This window comes from Anopheles arabiensis, chromosome 2, assembly GCF_016920715.1.
Source record: "Anopheles arabiensis isolate DONGOLA chromosome 2, AaraD3, whole genome shotgun sequence".
Taxonomy (NCBI): domain Eukaryota; kingdom Metazoa; phylum Arthropoda; class Insecta; order Diptera; family Culicidae; genus Anopheles; species Anopheles arabiensis.
The window spans coordinates 80,025,433-80,041,872 of record NC_053517.1 but is presented as its reverse complement, the minus strand read 5'-3'; the positions used below and the strand labels follow the sequence as shown (position 1 = coordinate 80,041,872).

At 53.3% G+C, this 16,440-nt stretch overlaps 2 protein-coding genes and 1 long non-coding RNA gene across 3 annotated transcripts; 2 read left to right on the top strand and 1 right to left on the bottom strand.

Annotated features, from left to right (window-relative positions):
- Nucleotides 1-343: 343 nt before the first annotated feature.
- On the bottom strand, nucleotides 344-11,918 carry LOC120897091 (mucin-19). The gene is given in 6 exon segments (XM_040301706.1): nucleotides 344-2,962; nucleotides 3,845-4,003; nucleotides 4,070-8,148; nucleotides 8,150-10,231; nucleotides 10,234-10,829; nucleotides 10,893-11,918. Coding segments are annotated over 6 exon segments (7,620 nt in total). The 5' UTR covers nucleotides 11,048-11,918; the 3' UTR covers nucleotides 344-2,413.
- A 333-nt stretch (nucleotides 11,919-12,251) lies between these two features.
- On the top strand, nucleotides 12,252-13,662 carry LOC120897089 (ubiquitin carboxyl-terminal hydrolase isozyme L5). Its single transcript, XM_040301704.1, has 3 exons — nucleotides 12,252-12,496; nucleotides 12,599-12,662; nucleotides 12,756-13,662. Exons 1-3 carry the CDS (start codon nucleotides 12,421-12,423, stop codon nucleotides 13,582-13,584), a joined length of 969 nt encoding a protein of 322 aa, XP_040157638.1. The 5' UTR covers nucleotides 12,252-12,420; the 3' UTR covers nucleotides 13,585-13,662.
- A 164-nt stretch (nucleotides 13,663-13,826) lies between these two features.
- LOC120897092 lies at nucleotides 13,827-15,372 on the top strand. Its single transcript, XR_005738491.1, has 4 exons — nucleotides 13,827-14,263; nucleotides 14,337-14,410; nucleotides 14,504-14,813; nucleotides 14,889-15,372. It is a non-coding gene; the product is annotated as an uncharacterized LOC120897092 (long non-coding RNA).
- The last annotated feature ends 1,068 nt before the right edge of the window (nucleotides 15,373-16,440 follow it).

Here is a 16,440-nt window from a genome sequence, read left to right as displayed (position 1 = left end):
TGTAGTCTCCTCGATAGCATCCACTATGTAATGTATGCCGCCTGCAGGTTAAACCCTAAACGGTTTGCATCGACTCGAATCGACGACCTCCTAACAGATAAGCGGATTTCAGCTCACACGGAGGAGAGGTGCGGGAAGTCGTTAGTAGTAAATAAATCCTCTTTTAACTTGCACTCTCCCTCTCCCGGTTGCCCTATTCTTCTCTCTTGCTCTGTTTCGCTTGTTTCCCATTGATAAACTCTAAATTCTGTCTTAATGCGTTAATTTTTGTCCCCGCGACGGTTTTCTTTTCTCATTGCTACAACATCTTTCGTTCGCCGTACCGATGATTAAAGGATTTATGTTTTTTTTAATCTACTATTTTCCGCTGGTGGTAGTTGTATATGTATGTATTTATGTATGCATGCTGTGTATGTGTATAAATGTATCACTAATTCGCTCATTCTCACTGTGTTACACTATCCATATTGTTGTTTGTTTTCTAAAGCAGTTTGCACCATTCCACCTAACATGCGTTTCTTTTTTTTATGTTGCGCAATTATTTTTTCTTTCTTTTCTCCTTCCTATTTCTCCTGCTTTATCGCTTCGTATTTAACGCATCTTTCCTTTATAAATTACCTGCCTAACTACACCCTAGTTGCCCCATGGTGATGTTGCCTCTTTTTCTCTGTTCCGTTCCATTAATTGTTAATCTATTCCGACTAGTCTGGTATTGCGCCGTTTTCTCATACTCACACGATTGCATTACTTCCCCCGCTTCCTTCACGCACATGCAAGGATGCGTACATATACACTACAAGTACAATTATATACATACATACACACACACATGTACACGAATATATGCACATCTACACATAAATTACACTTAGAAAGAATTATATTGTTGTGGAGTGGCGGGGCGTAGAGCGTGGTTATCGGTTAGAAAAACTTAACTTACAACACGCAACAGATGATGATACATGGCTAGGCTAGAGCAAATGTTTTCTTCTGCATCGTACAAAAGCAATAATGGCGCGTTAATTGATGGCTTCCACATATTCCACTATGTCCGGTTCGATTCCTGTTGAAGCGCGATATGGATTAAATTGCTGTAGAAGGAAAATGTGCACAGGTGCATCTAATACACACTCACATACCGTACGTGGCCCCACCAGCGGCAGGGTGGAAATACACATCTTTAACACTGATTTTCATTTCCTCTTTCTATCTTCTCTCAACAGCCATCAATGGGGATATATACGAGGGGTTTGCATTAGCACGCGATCGGGCGATTGCTCGTGGGCGATAAGTTCCCTGTCCTACCTATTTATCGTCCTACGCAAGGAACTACCTTCCTTCTTCACACATTATTAGCATACCCCACACACACCCACAAACACACATACATCGCGTGTTATGCCTCCAATCATATCGGAGCGCACATTTGGCATTAGGTGTTGAATGGTTGCGATTATTTGTCTGCTCTTAACAATAACTATTCTAAGCGCTGTGGACAGAGTAGTGGTGGCGGGAAGGATCAAGCATCTCCAAAAGGAATGTAGGCATATTGCACACCTACTAGTAGCTGGATTGTGGGTACACTAAAACAGCGCACAGCGAAGGAAGAGAGTCGCACATCCTGTTGCTCCTTTTGTCTGCTCTCGGGCGACGCGCAAAACTATGCACTATCTATGCATGTAATCTGTTCTCTAGGCGAGTGTGTTGTAAAGCAAGGGATTTGTTCCTTATCATTCGAAAAGCTTAAACTAACTACTATTACTGCACGCGGTGTAAACTAATGCACAAACAATGCCCGTGGTATTTCATGATTGCATGATTTTCGTCCCCCTACCGTACAAGGTACGGGAAAGATTTGAGATTGCGTTTCTATTGCCGCTAGCTGTCCGGGGCACACACTCTACCTTGTTCATGTGAGCGCCTATGCGGATACAATATGGATAAGAGCGTGGTAATACTGTCGCGTTAAAGTGAAGCCCTTAAAAAGGAATAAAAAAGGAATAGGGACGGCGACAGTAGGCGGCAACAAACTGTCTGTAAAATACTGTACCTAAATTAAATGTGGGATGCAAACTGGCCAAGCGTATTGAGCTTGATTCTTGCTCACCGTTCTCTTTACATCGTGATTTCCCTTGCGCTAGTACCGCCATCCTACACGAACGGAGCCGAGCGTTGATATGCCCCGATCTATGGTTAAATTGCATAAAATAAAAGCCCTAAAGTAGAAACCTCTTTCCTCGCATACGCCATCATGCCTTCCATAAAATGGCGTCCTCTTTCATCAAAATATTTTGTAAATACAGAAGGGGTTAGTGTTTTTGGTGCTTGTTAGGGCCCCTTAAACTTACCACGCATGCTTCTGGAAACGTTTTAAATCTAGCCACCACTGCTCTAAGCAGCGATCTGCACCCTTTTACTTTAACATCGTTGCCATGCCAGCGTACTTGCTGTGACTGGGCGCCTGGTAGGACGATGACGACTGGGACGAGGTGGACGCTAGATGCAGGGATGACTTCCCACGACCACTACCACCGCCCCCACCACCACCACCTCCTCCACCACTTCCACTTCCTCCTCCGCCTCCTCCTCCGCCACCACCACCACCAGCACTGCTACCGGCACTTGATTTCGTGGATTTCTTGTTGGCGATCCGGTCCTGCAGCTTCTTCAGCAGCTCCTCGATGTCATCCAGCGAGTAGGTGTACGCCAGCCGACAGTGCTTGGTCTGCAGGCCACCATCGGCCAGATGCTTTACCGCGTGCTTCAGACAGTAGATGCGCTCCTCCTCGTCCACCGTCGTATTGTCTTCGTCCCCTTCCTCGTCGTCGTCGTCCGACCGGGTCACCTTTACCTTCACTAGCGAAAGGTAGAGGTTCGCCCGGCACCGCTCGCACTCCAACTCATCGAGCGAGGCGCTCTTCTTCTTCGACTCGATGCGTTCCGATTTGGTTACGCCTTGCTCCTGGAGGGGGAAGGAGATGAGTTAGAGTGTTTGGAGAGAGAGAGGAAGTGGTTAGTATAAATGCGTTGGTTAAGTGATGAGTGATTCGTATTTCAAATCGAATATTCAAAGATTCATTAATATATAAAGATTCACGAATCTTCAATAATTCACGACATTTCAATGATTCATCAATCTTTATAGATGAGATTCAGATGCATTGAATTATTGGAAAGATTATTTTTCATTATCCTAATTAGTTTTACGCAATGAATCTCTAAATATTCAAGAAAGTCCAAGGAATCTCGCATGACTTATGAATCTTCATCATTTTCCTATGATTCTATAATTCATCAATTTTCCGAGAATCATGAATCTTTCGAGAATCATTAATCTTTCGAGATTCATGAATCTTTTGAGAATCATTAATCTTTCGAGAATCATGAATCTTTCGAGAATCATAAATCTTTCGAGACGCGTGAATCTTTGATATTCATGAATCTTTCCAACCGAGATTGAGATGCATTGAATTATTTGAAAGATTCTTTCTGATTCATGAATCTGAATAAGTTCAATGAATCTCTAAATATTCAAAAAAAATAATATTCCAAGGAATCTCACATGACTCATGAATCTGTCGAGATTCATGATTTTTTTGAGAAACATGAATTTTTCAAGAATCATGAATCTTTGAAGATTCATGAAGCTTTGAAATTCATGAAACTTTCCAACCGAGATTCAGATTCATTGAATTATTTGAAAGATTCATTCAGATTCATGAATCATTAATCAGCTTTACCCAACACGATTCGTTATTGACATGAAATCACAAAACTGACTTCAGAGACTTCTCTCCTTACTCCTGAATCGCCCTATGCCCACTGAATACGTCTGAAACCTTACCTTTAGCGTTTGTCGATGTAGTTTCTCCTTTTCGTAGATATCGACTATCATTGGGTACGCCTGCACAAGCGTATCATGGTTGCTGCGCTGATCGTTCGCGATCGCAAATAGCAGCTGCTCCACCGAGAACATGGTCGGTTCGCAGCTTTCCTGTATGTCCTATTAAAAACATAAAATAAATCATTTATTACACTTCAAACCCATATGTGTCTATTCTCTACCTACCCTAAAATCTTCCTTGGCCGTGTCGAGCCAACTGTTCGTAGCGAAGTACACGCTCTCCGACACCGCGTACCCGGTGCAAAGGCTCGAGGTGTACGCGCGCGGAAACACCACCACAAACTGGCCCGGCTGCTGCTCCGTGCGGCACAGCGACACGCTCCGGTCCGTCAGCATGTGCGGCGGCACCATCGCCGTATCGCACGGCAGCCAGATCGTCTTGTTCTGGCAGTGCGTCGGCACCAGCACGGTCAGTGCCGCGCGGAAGTTGGCGTTCTGATCGTCCGGCACGCCGTACCAGATCTTGTTCGCGCCCGTGTGCAGATACTCGATCCAGGGCAGGCCGTGCGGATCGCGATACCAGCAGCACGCACTGAACAGCATGCCGACGTGCAGCGTCGGTATCGTGATGCCCATCACCGGGCCGAGCGAGCGCAGTATCGAACCACTGTTGTTCGTCAGCACCTTCAGGTTCCACGGGTGCTTGGCGCACGACGAACCCTTCACCTTCGGGCTGGGGAACCCGTACCCGAACGCGCTCGAGTCGATCGAGCCCGAGTGCACGCACACGTGGCTGTCGCGCACCGCGACGTGGCGCCAGTACTCGGCCTCGATTTCCGCCACCGTTGGTTCGCTGTTCCGGAACCACAGCGACATGGTGTTGCGCGCGATGCGAAAGAACTGGTTCAGCGGCATGCTGCGCCCCTTCACGATGCACTCCATCGAGCACTCGTCCTCGTCCTCCTCCTCCTCGTCGTCGTTAGAGTCGTCCTCGTCCGAGTCGCCGCTGTTGCGGATCTCCGACCCGACGCCCTTGTCCGCGTTGCGGCGCGCCTTCGCCTCCCGCTTGGCCCAGTCCGCTTCCACCTCGTCGAACAGCTTCTGGCGCTCGGCCGGCGACAGCGTATCGTACGGCAGCAGATACTTGCAGTAGATGTCGTCCAGCTTCGAGACGCGATCGTGCGCCGCCTTCGGGATGCACATGTCCTCCGACACGCGGGCCCACTTCTTCTTCTCGATCACCTCCTTCAGCCCGCCGAGCTCCTGCACGGTGTGGTACAGCCGGGGCAGGTCCACCTCCATGCCGCCGATCACCGGCGGCGCCTGCAGGTTGATGCTCTGCGTCGCCAGATACTTCTTGATGGCGGCGTACTCCTTCGCGCTCGGGCCCCACCGGTGCAGCATCTTGTGCACGTACTGGTTGTACGCCATGAAGCGCATATCGTCCGCGATGCGGCACTCCGGCTTGAAGCTGGCCGGCGGCACGATGCGACAGATGCCGAACCGGGACGCGATCGGTGCGATCCGCTCGATGTACTCCATCGGATCGTGGAACTCCTTCTCGGTCGGCTTGAACACCGGCGCCTCCACCATCTGGGCCGGATCGTCCCGGCGCGGGAACACCGTGTTGTTGTCCGGCTGCGGTGGCGGCACCGTTTCCGCACTGCCCCGACCAGCGCCGGTTCCGCCCTTGGCGTTGCTTTTGCCGCCCGTCGGCTTCGAGCGCTGGGACGAGAGGGACGAGTTGGAGGCGATGCGCGACAGACCGCGGGACATCGGTTCGGCACTGGCCCGATCCTCGAGCGTCGGTGTGCGTGCATCGGTTGAGGGCGCTGGGGCATCTGCCGTCGGTGACTTGAGCCGCGACTGGAGCAGTCCCATGGGGAGCAGCTTCGCCAGCCCCTCCTTGCCGAGGGCGGCCGCCGCACCACCCTGCGCCGTTAGGCTCTTGACCAGCTCCTGCACGTTCATCGAGTCGGGCAGCGTGGTGGGATTGGAGCCCATCTCAGCCTTCGTCACCAGCTTGGCGTGCATTATAACGCGCTGGTTCGGCCCATCGGGCCCCTCCGTTCCGAGCTTGACTGCGACGCCCTGGATGAGCTGATCGGATGATTTCCCACCGGTACTGCCGCCTGCCGTACTGCCACCCGCGGTCGGACCCTGCAGTGGAATGTAAAACGTCTGTCCACCGGCGCCACTACCACCAGCACCACCGTCCGCCTCGGTATCGCTCGCTTCCTGCTTCACCGTCAACGGTTTGTCCTCGTCCTTCCGATCTGCGTCCTCTTCGGTTGCTTTCGCTTTCTCCTCGGCAGTGGCGGGAGCCGAACTGGATCCTCCCGCGTTGTTTGCTTTGCTCGCCATGGCGGGTGGTTTCTGAAAAGCCGCTTTCTCGTCCGCCACGGGCGTTGCATCACGCTTGGCAGTTGGTTCATCGCGGGCGGACGAATTGCACGACTCCCGTCGACCGCCTGCCCCGGTAGCTGGGCCATGCTGCCTACGGAACGGTGTCGCCACCGGCATAAAGTCTTCCTCCTTGTCGAACGAGTACACACTCGGTTCGTTGACGGGCGAGAAGGCGCCAAACTTGTTGCTGCCGCTCTGTGCGGATGCTGCTGTTGCTCCCGGGGCACCACCGGAGGGACCTTGACCGGCCGCTGGCTTCGTGGAAGGCGATGTTGTCGGTACGCTTTGGCCAGCTGCTGGGCTGGTGGTCGTTTGTGCCGCCGGCGACTGCTTGGCGGCCATTGCGTCCTGCTTGTAGACGGGCGTTCGTCCCGTTGCATTCCGGTAGATTGGTTTCCGTTCGCCCGACGTCGTCGTGGTCGGTGTGGTGGCGGTGGCACGCGGTGCAGTCTGCGTTGTCGTCGGTGTTGCGGGTGTTTCTGCTTTGGATTTTCTCGGTTCCTTCGGCTTGACGGTTGGAGTGGACGCCGAAGGTCCTCCCCCTTCCTTGCCCGATTGTGCCTCACTGCTTTGCGCCTTTGCCGGAGTGCTTTCCTTATCGTTGCCTGCCGGTTTTACCTCCTGAGCGGATGGGGTGGCCGATTGCTTCTGTCCCTGGAACGGTGTCGTGTCCTTTTTCTCCCCCACCACAGTAGTTGCGGCGAGAGGAGAAACAACTGGAGCGCTCGTAGGGGTACGATTCTGCTCTTCCTTGCCCCGACCGTTGCCGTGGGCGGGCGTGCTGATCGGCGTTGACGTGGAGGCCATCATTCCTGCCCAACCCGAGCCGGACGCCGTCGTAGTGGACGCTTGCGCGGTGGTCCCGGCCGGTGCGGAAGCAGTAGAAGCCGCCGCAGCACCCGTCACCGGGGGCGGCGGTGTGCGTGCGCCCGGCTCCAGCAGCTCCAGCTCGTCATCCTTCAGGTCGTCCTCGATCGGCGACCAGGACGATTCGTAGATCCACTTCTGTATCTGCTCGTGCGTCATGTTCACCTTCGCCTTGCGGCGATCGCGCGGCGACAGATTGCCACCGAGCAGCGACTCCGTCAGCACGGGCGGCCCCAGCGGCGGTTTGTGGACCGAGCCACACTTCCCCAGCGTGCACTTGGTGTCGAGCGGGCCGGAACTCTGCGCCAGGCTGACGCTAGCGATGCCGAAAATCTTTTCCGACTCCTCCTTGCTCGGCAGCAGGTTGCCGAGCAGGGACGAGTGGGCGGCAGGCTTATCCGCCCCGATCGGGTCGCCCGAGGCGCACTTCTCGAACGCTTTCAGAAAGTCCGCATCGTCCAGCGGAAGGGTAAAGTCTGCCTTCGGCGTGGCGGAGGTGGATTGGCCGGCGGCATTTGCAGTATTTGCATTCGTCGCATTCGTCGTGCCAGAGCGATTGAAAGGCATGCTACCGTGGTCGGTCGGTTGGCTGGACGCGTTCGCTAAAGGGTGGTGGTAAGCATCGGTGGAAGAAGCATTGTTCACCCCCGGCCCGGCAGCGTTCGTCGCCGTCCCAAGCGACGGCTTTATGGCACGGGTAAAGGGAGCTTGCTGTTGGTGGAGTGCTTGCGTCGGTGACGTCACCGGCGACGCGTGGTGCAGAAAGGACGACGTTTGGTAGCTGCTCGGCACGACGGTCGGTATGTTGAGCATCTGCGGGATCTTGATGGGGCTTTCGGCCGGCTCGACCGTGGTCGACAGCTGCGTATTGTCCATCGATTTGTTCAGCCGCGACAAATTCTGTCCCTCCGAGGTGGTGGGACTTTTCAGATGATCGGACGACAGGGCCGGAGATTCGAGTGGACTGCTGGTGGTCCCACCACCTTTCGCATTCAGCTTCGTGGGAGTGCGTGTAAAGGTACTACTCCCCGGTGCCCGGGACAACATTCGCTGCCGTAGTACCGTTTTGTTTCATTGTCCCAGTCGGGGAGTTTATGCTGGCGGCTGCCGCTGCCGCTCCGACCAGCGAACCCTTTTTTGTGGCCGCTTGTTGCCGCTGCACCGGCGGTTCCTCGACCTTGGCCGACTTCCTTTCTCCGCCGTCCTTTTTGTCGGGCGATAAAGCCTCCTCGGTGGATTTCCCCTCATCCGACACGTTCGCTTTCTTCGCATTCTTCCGCCCGGCGGTTTGTTTGGCCGGTGCTCCCGCTTTTGCTTTGGCCGTCTGTCGGCGCGCCTGCTGCTGCTTGCGCTGAAACTTGCTCGCCAACGGTTCCTCGTCCGAATCGCTAAAGCTTTTTTCAATTACCTTCGTCTCATCGCCGCCCGCTTCCTTTTCCACCTCGTCCTCGTCCACCGACCGGGCGGCTGCGGCTCCCGCTTTCCTTTTCGCCTTAGCTGCCGACGGTCTAGCGTCCCGCGTCTTGCCCGCATTCGCCTTCAGCTCGTTCTCCATCCGCTCCATCTTGCGCACGTTCGGCAGCTCGAGACTGTCCAGCGAGGACGCATCGTCGTCCGATTTGTCGTCGTGGTTGAGCTTCCGCCCGATCAGTTCCATGTACAGCGTGGCCGCTTCCTTCGTTTTGCGCGACGGGCGCGACGTGCTGAGCGATTCGACCGGCGTCGAGGAGGCCGTTTTCGGTTTCTTCTCCTCCACTTCCGGCGAAAGCGTACCGTCGCGTCCGGCTGCATCCGGCGCTGGCGTTTCGCGCTTCTTTCGCCCGACCGTTGCCGGCTGCTTTCGCTCCGTCGCATCCGTCGCACCTTCCGCCTTCGGCTCGCTGTGCGGGGCCTCTTCCTCTTTGGTCGACTTGACGGCGGGTTGCTGCGTTTGGGCGACCGGTTCCTTCCGCTTCCGTCCTCGCTGGGCCGGTTGCGGTTTTGAAGCTTCTTCCGCCTTTTTCGGCAGCACTTCACGCATCTCGGACTTGCGGGAGCTTATATCCGACCGCCGGCTGACGACCGACTCCGAACGGCGCGTCTTCTTGTCCGGCATTTCGTCCGGATCCTTGTCCAGCGTGGCGGCCGGTTCCGACTTACGGCTCCTACCGGAACGCGTCGTTTTGCCCGCCTCGGGCGAAGTCCTAACCGTCCTGTCCGACGCACGTTTATCGGTGCGAGTGGTCCGTGACAGCGGCTCGTCATCGTCGGAAGAAAAGTCCACTCGATCCGGCTGCTTCTGTTGCGGCTTCTCTTTTGCCGGTTTCGTCGCAGCAAGCGACTTTTCGGGCGTTGCTTTAGTTGTCACAGGGGGTGGATTGCGCAGAGCGGACAGCCGTGTCGTACGCTTCTCTTTGCCCTCCGTGTCGGAAGCGACCGTCGCCGCGGGCTGCTGTGTGGGTGAACTTTTCGGCGTTTCTTTGGCCGTTTTCTTCGAATTAGCGGCTGCTGCTGCTGCTGCGGCTGTACGCGTTACACTCTGCCTGGAAGCGTCCTCAGTAGGCGTAGCAGGTGGAGTATTTGCTGTCTTCGTCCCCTTACCACCAGCTTTACTTTCAATTGATTTTGCTGGAGAATCTTTGCCTGTCTCCGGATCTGGGCCACCTTTCGATGAATCACGCTTCGTATTGCGCGGAATTTTGGCCGGCGAACCTTTCCCGCTCTCGACCGCCGGACTGGATGCGTGCGATGCTGCCCCGCTCCGCAGCCCACTTTTCCGTCTGCCAACGTTTGGCTCTTCCTTTTCGCCCTTTTTGCCCGGCTTGCCTTCTTGCTCGTCCTCCTTTTCTTCATTGTCCGAACTTGCCTCGTCTTCGTCTTCATCGTCTTCCTCTTCCTCCTCTTCCTCTACCGCCTCTTCCTCGTCCTCTTTCGGTCCAGCTTTCGAAGGAACGGCCGAAGAGCGTGTCGATATTGCCACCGTCCCGCGGCCACTCTGCCTCTGGCCCTGGCCCGTCGCACGCAGCTTAGCAACGCGCTGATCGTGGTACTTTTTACGCAGCGCTTGCATCTTATCCTGCGTACGCTTTCGATCGGTTCGCGGCTCAGCCGGGGCCGGATGTTGCTCGGCCCTTTGCGCACCGCAAACGGCATGTACGATGTAGCAGCGGGTGCTACAGTTGCCTTGTCCTGGCCGGTTGATTCCTGTGCAGTGGCTTTCACTTGCGTTGCTGGCGTTTGTTTGGCGCCTTGGGCCGGCTTGGAAGAGCTTGTAGCAGGATTGCTGGCAGATGCGGCCGTTTCGTTCGTGGATGCTATGGCCGGTTTCGCTTGCGGAGAGCCCTTTAATTTAGAGCTGCCGGAGCCACTCGCTGTGGCTGATGATCTTGCGCCACTGGTTGTGCCACTGTTTCCGGCGGCAGTGGTGCTTGATTTGTTGAAAAAGTCCAACTCCGGCGGCAGAACCGGCGTGCCGCGGAAGCACAGGAACGTAAGAAAATCGTCCGTGCTGGGGCGCATGTTGGGCAGCAGTTCCGGAACCTGTGCAGTGGCGTCCGCTCCGGTTCCGCTGCCGGGACCGGTCGGCGTTGTGCCATTGCCGGCGCCGGATTGCGTTGCTCGGTTCGGCCCATCTTTGCCGGGCGTTGTTGGTGGGGCAGACGAGTAGCTAAGGTAGGACGAGGAGGCCGTCCCTTGGCCCTGGGCAAACTTTCGCTGTGCATGTACCTTCGGACTGAAACAGGAGAAAGAAAAACATTAACAACTGGCATGGCGAATGAAGCGCAATTGCACCCACCGTTTCGGGATTTCCGGTGGCGAAAGATCCCGCTCGGGCGCTACATTCGGCCCATTGGTGCCGCTGCCGGAGGATGGATTGGAGCTGCCCCCACCGGCTGCTTGTGCGATGGCGGTCACCTTACGCCGGCGCTTGCCTTCCTTCGAAACGACCATCCTCCCGCAGGGGTCGCGTATCCCCCTTCCGCTTACAATCCTACAAACGGTCCCCGGTGCTGCTGCTGCTGCTGCGGAAAATATGCGGCCGGTGTTGTGCCGTGTGCTTTCCTTACCAAATCGCCAACTGACAGCAACGGCAGCAGTGGCACCAACAGTAGCAGCCCGCGCCTAGCTGCCCAATGCGAAGCGCGACTGGAACGATGCGATGCTGGCCGTTTTGCGGCATGTAGGCGTCACAGCAGCGAACGCGCACCGAACAATTGCTACTTCGCAGTGCACTCTTTGATACCGTCGTCAGCGACTGCCGCCGCGACTTCCACCATTGAAAATCGCACTTTTCACAGCGCGCACACACACGCACACACAACAGCAGTACACAGGGTGGATGGAACGGAGAGGAAGAAGAACTAGAAACCTCAAAACCAACAACCAACGCCAGACCAACGCATCATCAACGCTGCTGCGGCACGGTGTTGCGAGTGGGTTCGATTTTCATCACCCTTCTTCCCTTTCGCACACACGCACGCACACGGTAGCACACCCGGGGCCCGGTTTCCTTATTTTCGCCTCACACTCAGGGCTTCACTTCGCGGCAGAATATCACTTGGCAGGAGGCAAATAGCACGAACAAGGAAACTTTTGCGTTCACGGGTATTATTAGCAAATTGTCTAGAACCTCGGAAGAGAGGAAGCATCACAAAATGATACCCGAAGGGAAATTCGCTATCGAATTTGGCATGCGAGGCTTAGGGAGCGTTTACACCGCTGCCGTACGCGATGGTGAGAAGATGCATTGGATGTTGTGTCCCGTTCTAGCGCACGGTGCGAGGCAGCGGTAGCGACCGCTTCCAGCCGAGAAGTTGCACAGATTCTCGCGTTGTGTTCGCGTCAGCGCTTGCGGGGGAGTGTAGACGCTGCTGAAGCGGGACAAATTCCCGACGCACAGAACTTTGACATCTGAAACGAACTGTCAGCGACGCCATTGTTGACCAGTGTTGCCAGCACAGTGGAAGGAATGATTATTTTTGTATAAAAAAAAGAAAAATCCATCAAGTTTGAGCACTTGCATAAATTAAAATTATATTTATTCGAAGATAGACCGACAGCAGTTTTACTTTTCATGATTTTTTCCTAAAACGCGCTGCCGGATGTCCACCTCGGCGATGAATTCCAGCGGTCGACCATGGTGCGCAGGGATTGTCATGTGTCAAAAAATGGCAAATCAGATTGCGTAGCAAAAGCGTCCTTGGTACGGTTTTATTTCTGATCTCAAATAAATTCGCAAATCCAGCATTATTTTTTGTTTCGATCCGGCAACACCGGCACTCGCTTTAACCTGCTTAAACACTCCACACAGCTAGCAAATACCGATGGCGGACAGTGCGGGAGAATGGTGCCTGATCGAGAGTGATCCCGGCGTATTCACAGAGCTTATCAAAGAGTTCGGTAGGTAATTAGTGGTTAAACAAAATCCGGCGAGAAAAAAAACATTGGCAAGATGGTGTTTGATGAATTTTAATGAAACATTTCGTTCCCAACACCCCGCAGGCGTGGACGGCGTTCAGGTGGAAGAGCTGTGGAGTTTGGATGAGAACAGTTTCAAGGATCTCGAGTAAGCGCCCGACCCCTAATTCCGGCACTGTTTCGGCTTCGTTGAAATTCATTGATAATTTCTCTTTTCGTACACTTTCTCGCTTACTTACAGACCAGTGCACGGGCTGGTGTTTCTCTTCAAGTGGGTAAAGGACGACGAACCGGCCGGATCGATCGTGCAGGACAGCCGGCTGGAGAAGATCTTCTTCGCGAAGCAGGTCATCAACAACGCGTGCGCTACACAGGCCATCCTGAGCATTCTGCTGAACGCAACCCACCCGGACATTAAGCTCGGCAGCACGCTGACAGATTTCAAGGAGTTTGCCTGCACCTTCGACGCGTACAACAAGGGCCTGGCGCTGAGCAATGCCAGCCAGATCCGCACGGTGCACAACTCGTTCGCCCGGCAAACGCTGTTCGAGCTGGACAACAAGAGCTCGGGCAAGGAGGACGTGTTCCACTTCGTCGGGTACGTGCCGGTGGACGGTCGGCTGTACGAGCTGGACGGGCTGAAGGAGGGACCGATCGACCACGGTGCGGTCGGGCCGGGACAGGATTGGCTGCAGGTGGTGCGACCCATCATCGAGAAGCGAATGCTGAAGTACAGCAAGGGCGAGATCCATTTCAACCTGATGGCCATCGTGTCGGACCGGCAGCTGATCTACCAGCAACAGATCGATCAGCTGCTGCAGGGCGACGAGTCGGAGATGGAGACGGACGCCAAGCAGGACAAGATCAATCATCTGCGCGTGCTGATCGAGGACGAGGCGGCGAAACGGAAGCAATACAGGACGGAAAACGTTCGCCGCAAGCACAACTATCTGCCGTTCATCGTGGAGCTGCTGAAGGCGCTGGCCGAGAACGGGCAGCTGATGCCGCTGTACGAGAAGGCGAAGCAGCGGGCACTGGAGCGGGAGGCGGCGAAATCGAAGCAATCATAAAATGGTTCCATTCTTTCCATCGTAATGCATTTTCATTTCGTAATAAACGATTTGCTACAAACGGTTGTTATAAAGCAAGGCAAATGTTTCCTTTTTTAGGTTTCAGTTTTGAAGTGAAATATTCGGCGACTCATTCCGGTATTGTGCGGATCCGTCGTTTTTGTCTTTTTGCAGTTGATCGAAGCTAAAAGTCGTCAACTCCCCGTTGTAAACAAAAATCGGCTGTCAAACAGGCAAAACAAACCCGGCAAACAATGCGAGGGTTGGTGAGGTACCTCTCGCTCTAATTTCTCAAGTCTAGTCTAGCTGCCTCGCTTCCTCCTATAGCGATTCTGTCGAGCTGAGCTTTCACGTCTCTCACCACCGATCTCCTTCCTACCCCTCGCCTAAGATCGTCTGACGTCTCGCCTGACACCTTTCGTTGTGTTGGTGCTCTGCGGCTGCTGTCACTGTAGAAGTCAGGTTGTGTGTGTAAAAAAAACGTAAACAGTGTTGTTGGCCGATCAATTTTGGTAAGTTTTTTAATAATTAAGTTCTTAATTTTACGTAAGTAAGTGCCATTTTAGCTAAAGTAAGTAGTTGAAGTCCTGCCCAATGCGTGCTGGCTCCGTCGGAAGCGTTACGTGCATGTACCGGCGTAGGAAAGTGGTGTGGTGGACAACACAGCACAAGACAGCGGGTAAGTGTTATCCAGCGATTATAGTGATAAAGAAACATTATTTTAATAGACTATGGTCTCTTTTAACTTGCAGATATAATGCAGAAATGATATGGGCCTGCGGCAGGTGTTTGCGACTGTGCGCTGTGTATGATTGTGTATGATACGGTAAGTTGTAAGTGGGCCACGAAAGAAGAAGAAGATTGTTTGGCGAAGCTAGGGATTAGGATGCTAATCATGGTGTTTTTTCCTTTTTTGCAGCCAATTTTCCTCTATCCTGGAACGTGGGGTGACGAGGAACCGTTCAAGAGGATCCTCCGGAAGCTGTACGGCGACGAGTCGGGCTCTACCAGCACAACACGCTAGAGGCCCAGCCGGCACCGGGTGCCCCGATTGCGCCACCAAACGGTGTCGAGCGCGCTCGTTCAAAACGTTCGGGGCAGGAATTCAACCCTTCGGATCATTATCCTCTGCCTCACAATAGCAGCAGCAGCAACAGGACCGAACCGACCGCACTACTGATTGCGGTCAAGTACTGATTGCGGTCCTGGCAGGAGAAAAAACCCCACGAGTGTGTTCCTTCTAGATGCACTATCGCTACATCTAAATCTGTTGTCTCTAAACCTAATGTTTTATCTTTCCTCAGGTCAACTGCGATCGAACAGGCTGCTGACGAACATTCGAAAAGGCGACAAACATTCATCCCCAGCGGCCTACGATGTTTTTAGTGTTCAGTGGTGTGCGCGACCGTCGAAGTGTTAACATTAAAAATTTGAATTAACAAGCTAAGACTATTATGGTGATGTCGTGTAGATGTGCGCAAGTGGGTTAAGATTAGACTTAAGTACGCTTTAAGGCATAAATAAGGCATAAGCGCGTGTGTGTCAAGGGGCGGAATAAGCGCTAAGCAAATTAAGCGGCCGCGTCGGGCCCCGTGGTCTTGAGGGGCCCCAAATAAAGAACCTACCCCCGCTCGCAAGTTAAATTGCTACTAAATCCTTCTCTAGTTTACAATATTTTCCTGCTAGACGCTTAAACCAAACTTACATTTATCTGACTGCTTAGGGCATCCACTCGTATGTGCGGGGTTTACACTACATTTTAGATAAATAAATCTAGTTGATATTCTCATAAAACACTACGCATTTTTAAAAGGGGAATAAAAATGATGACATATATTTAGTTTGTTAGAAGGTTTGTATGCACGTTCACTAGAGGATTTTGTCTGGATATTTACGGACTGCATTTCGATTGCGCATGTCGCTTTGCCTCGTCTTGCGTTTTACAAACCCCAACAGCAAGGATGCGGTTAGTCTATCATTGGATTAACCTGGTGGATCTGGTAGCTTGTAGCGCACCATATTCGCCTGTCCGCAATGGGTAGGCCATGTCATACCCTGGTACTGAACGATCCAGCCCATAGTCGTTCGCAAGGACAGACAAAACGGTGTGTCACAGAATGTGTAACAGATGGTAGAAAATAGGTACCTGCGGGTGAGAGAGTCCGTTTCTAACGTTTTATTATCAGTTGGTGACACGTTCAAAAGGATGTGCGCAGATCACGGCCCGATCCTGAGGGCTCATCGTTGAAAAAGCCGCTGTCAGCGTGTGATGTCCTCAATGAGGGTCTTGATACGGAACCGAGAGTGGCTGTTCTCTCCCCCTCCCCCTCCCGCGTGTGTTTTTGGATGTGGCTTTCTTTTTCTTCTCCCTTATGTATGTGGCTTTATAATCATGTGTCAAAGAAATAAACCAAAGAGCTGTTGAACGACGTTTATGTGTTGTTTTGTCGCACATTTTGTATTAATGTGGATACATAAAGGATGATAATATCATGCCCGTCATTGGTTCAAGCCTCATATAGACCGTCCCCTCGTAGTAAGGTCTGGCCAGCCGGGTGTGTGGTACTAAAAAGACGCTAAAGCTTGCATTGGCTGGCATGACCAGGTATACGACAAATAGAAGAAGAAGGGAAAATGGAAAGAAGCAGTTAATAGAAGCTTCGCCAGCCTCGGGGCCCCAACTTCCATCCTTCTGGGGGCTAGTCGCTAGTACTCTGTCCATATGGCATACTATAAACTAGCGATCTACGCGGCCCCTGAATCGGCGGGGCCCCAGGCGACCGCCTAGTCCGCCTATCGTTAGATCTGCCACTGGTATGAGGAATCAATTAAAATAGTCAAATCGTATTGAATTGT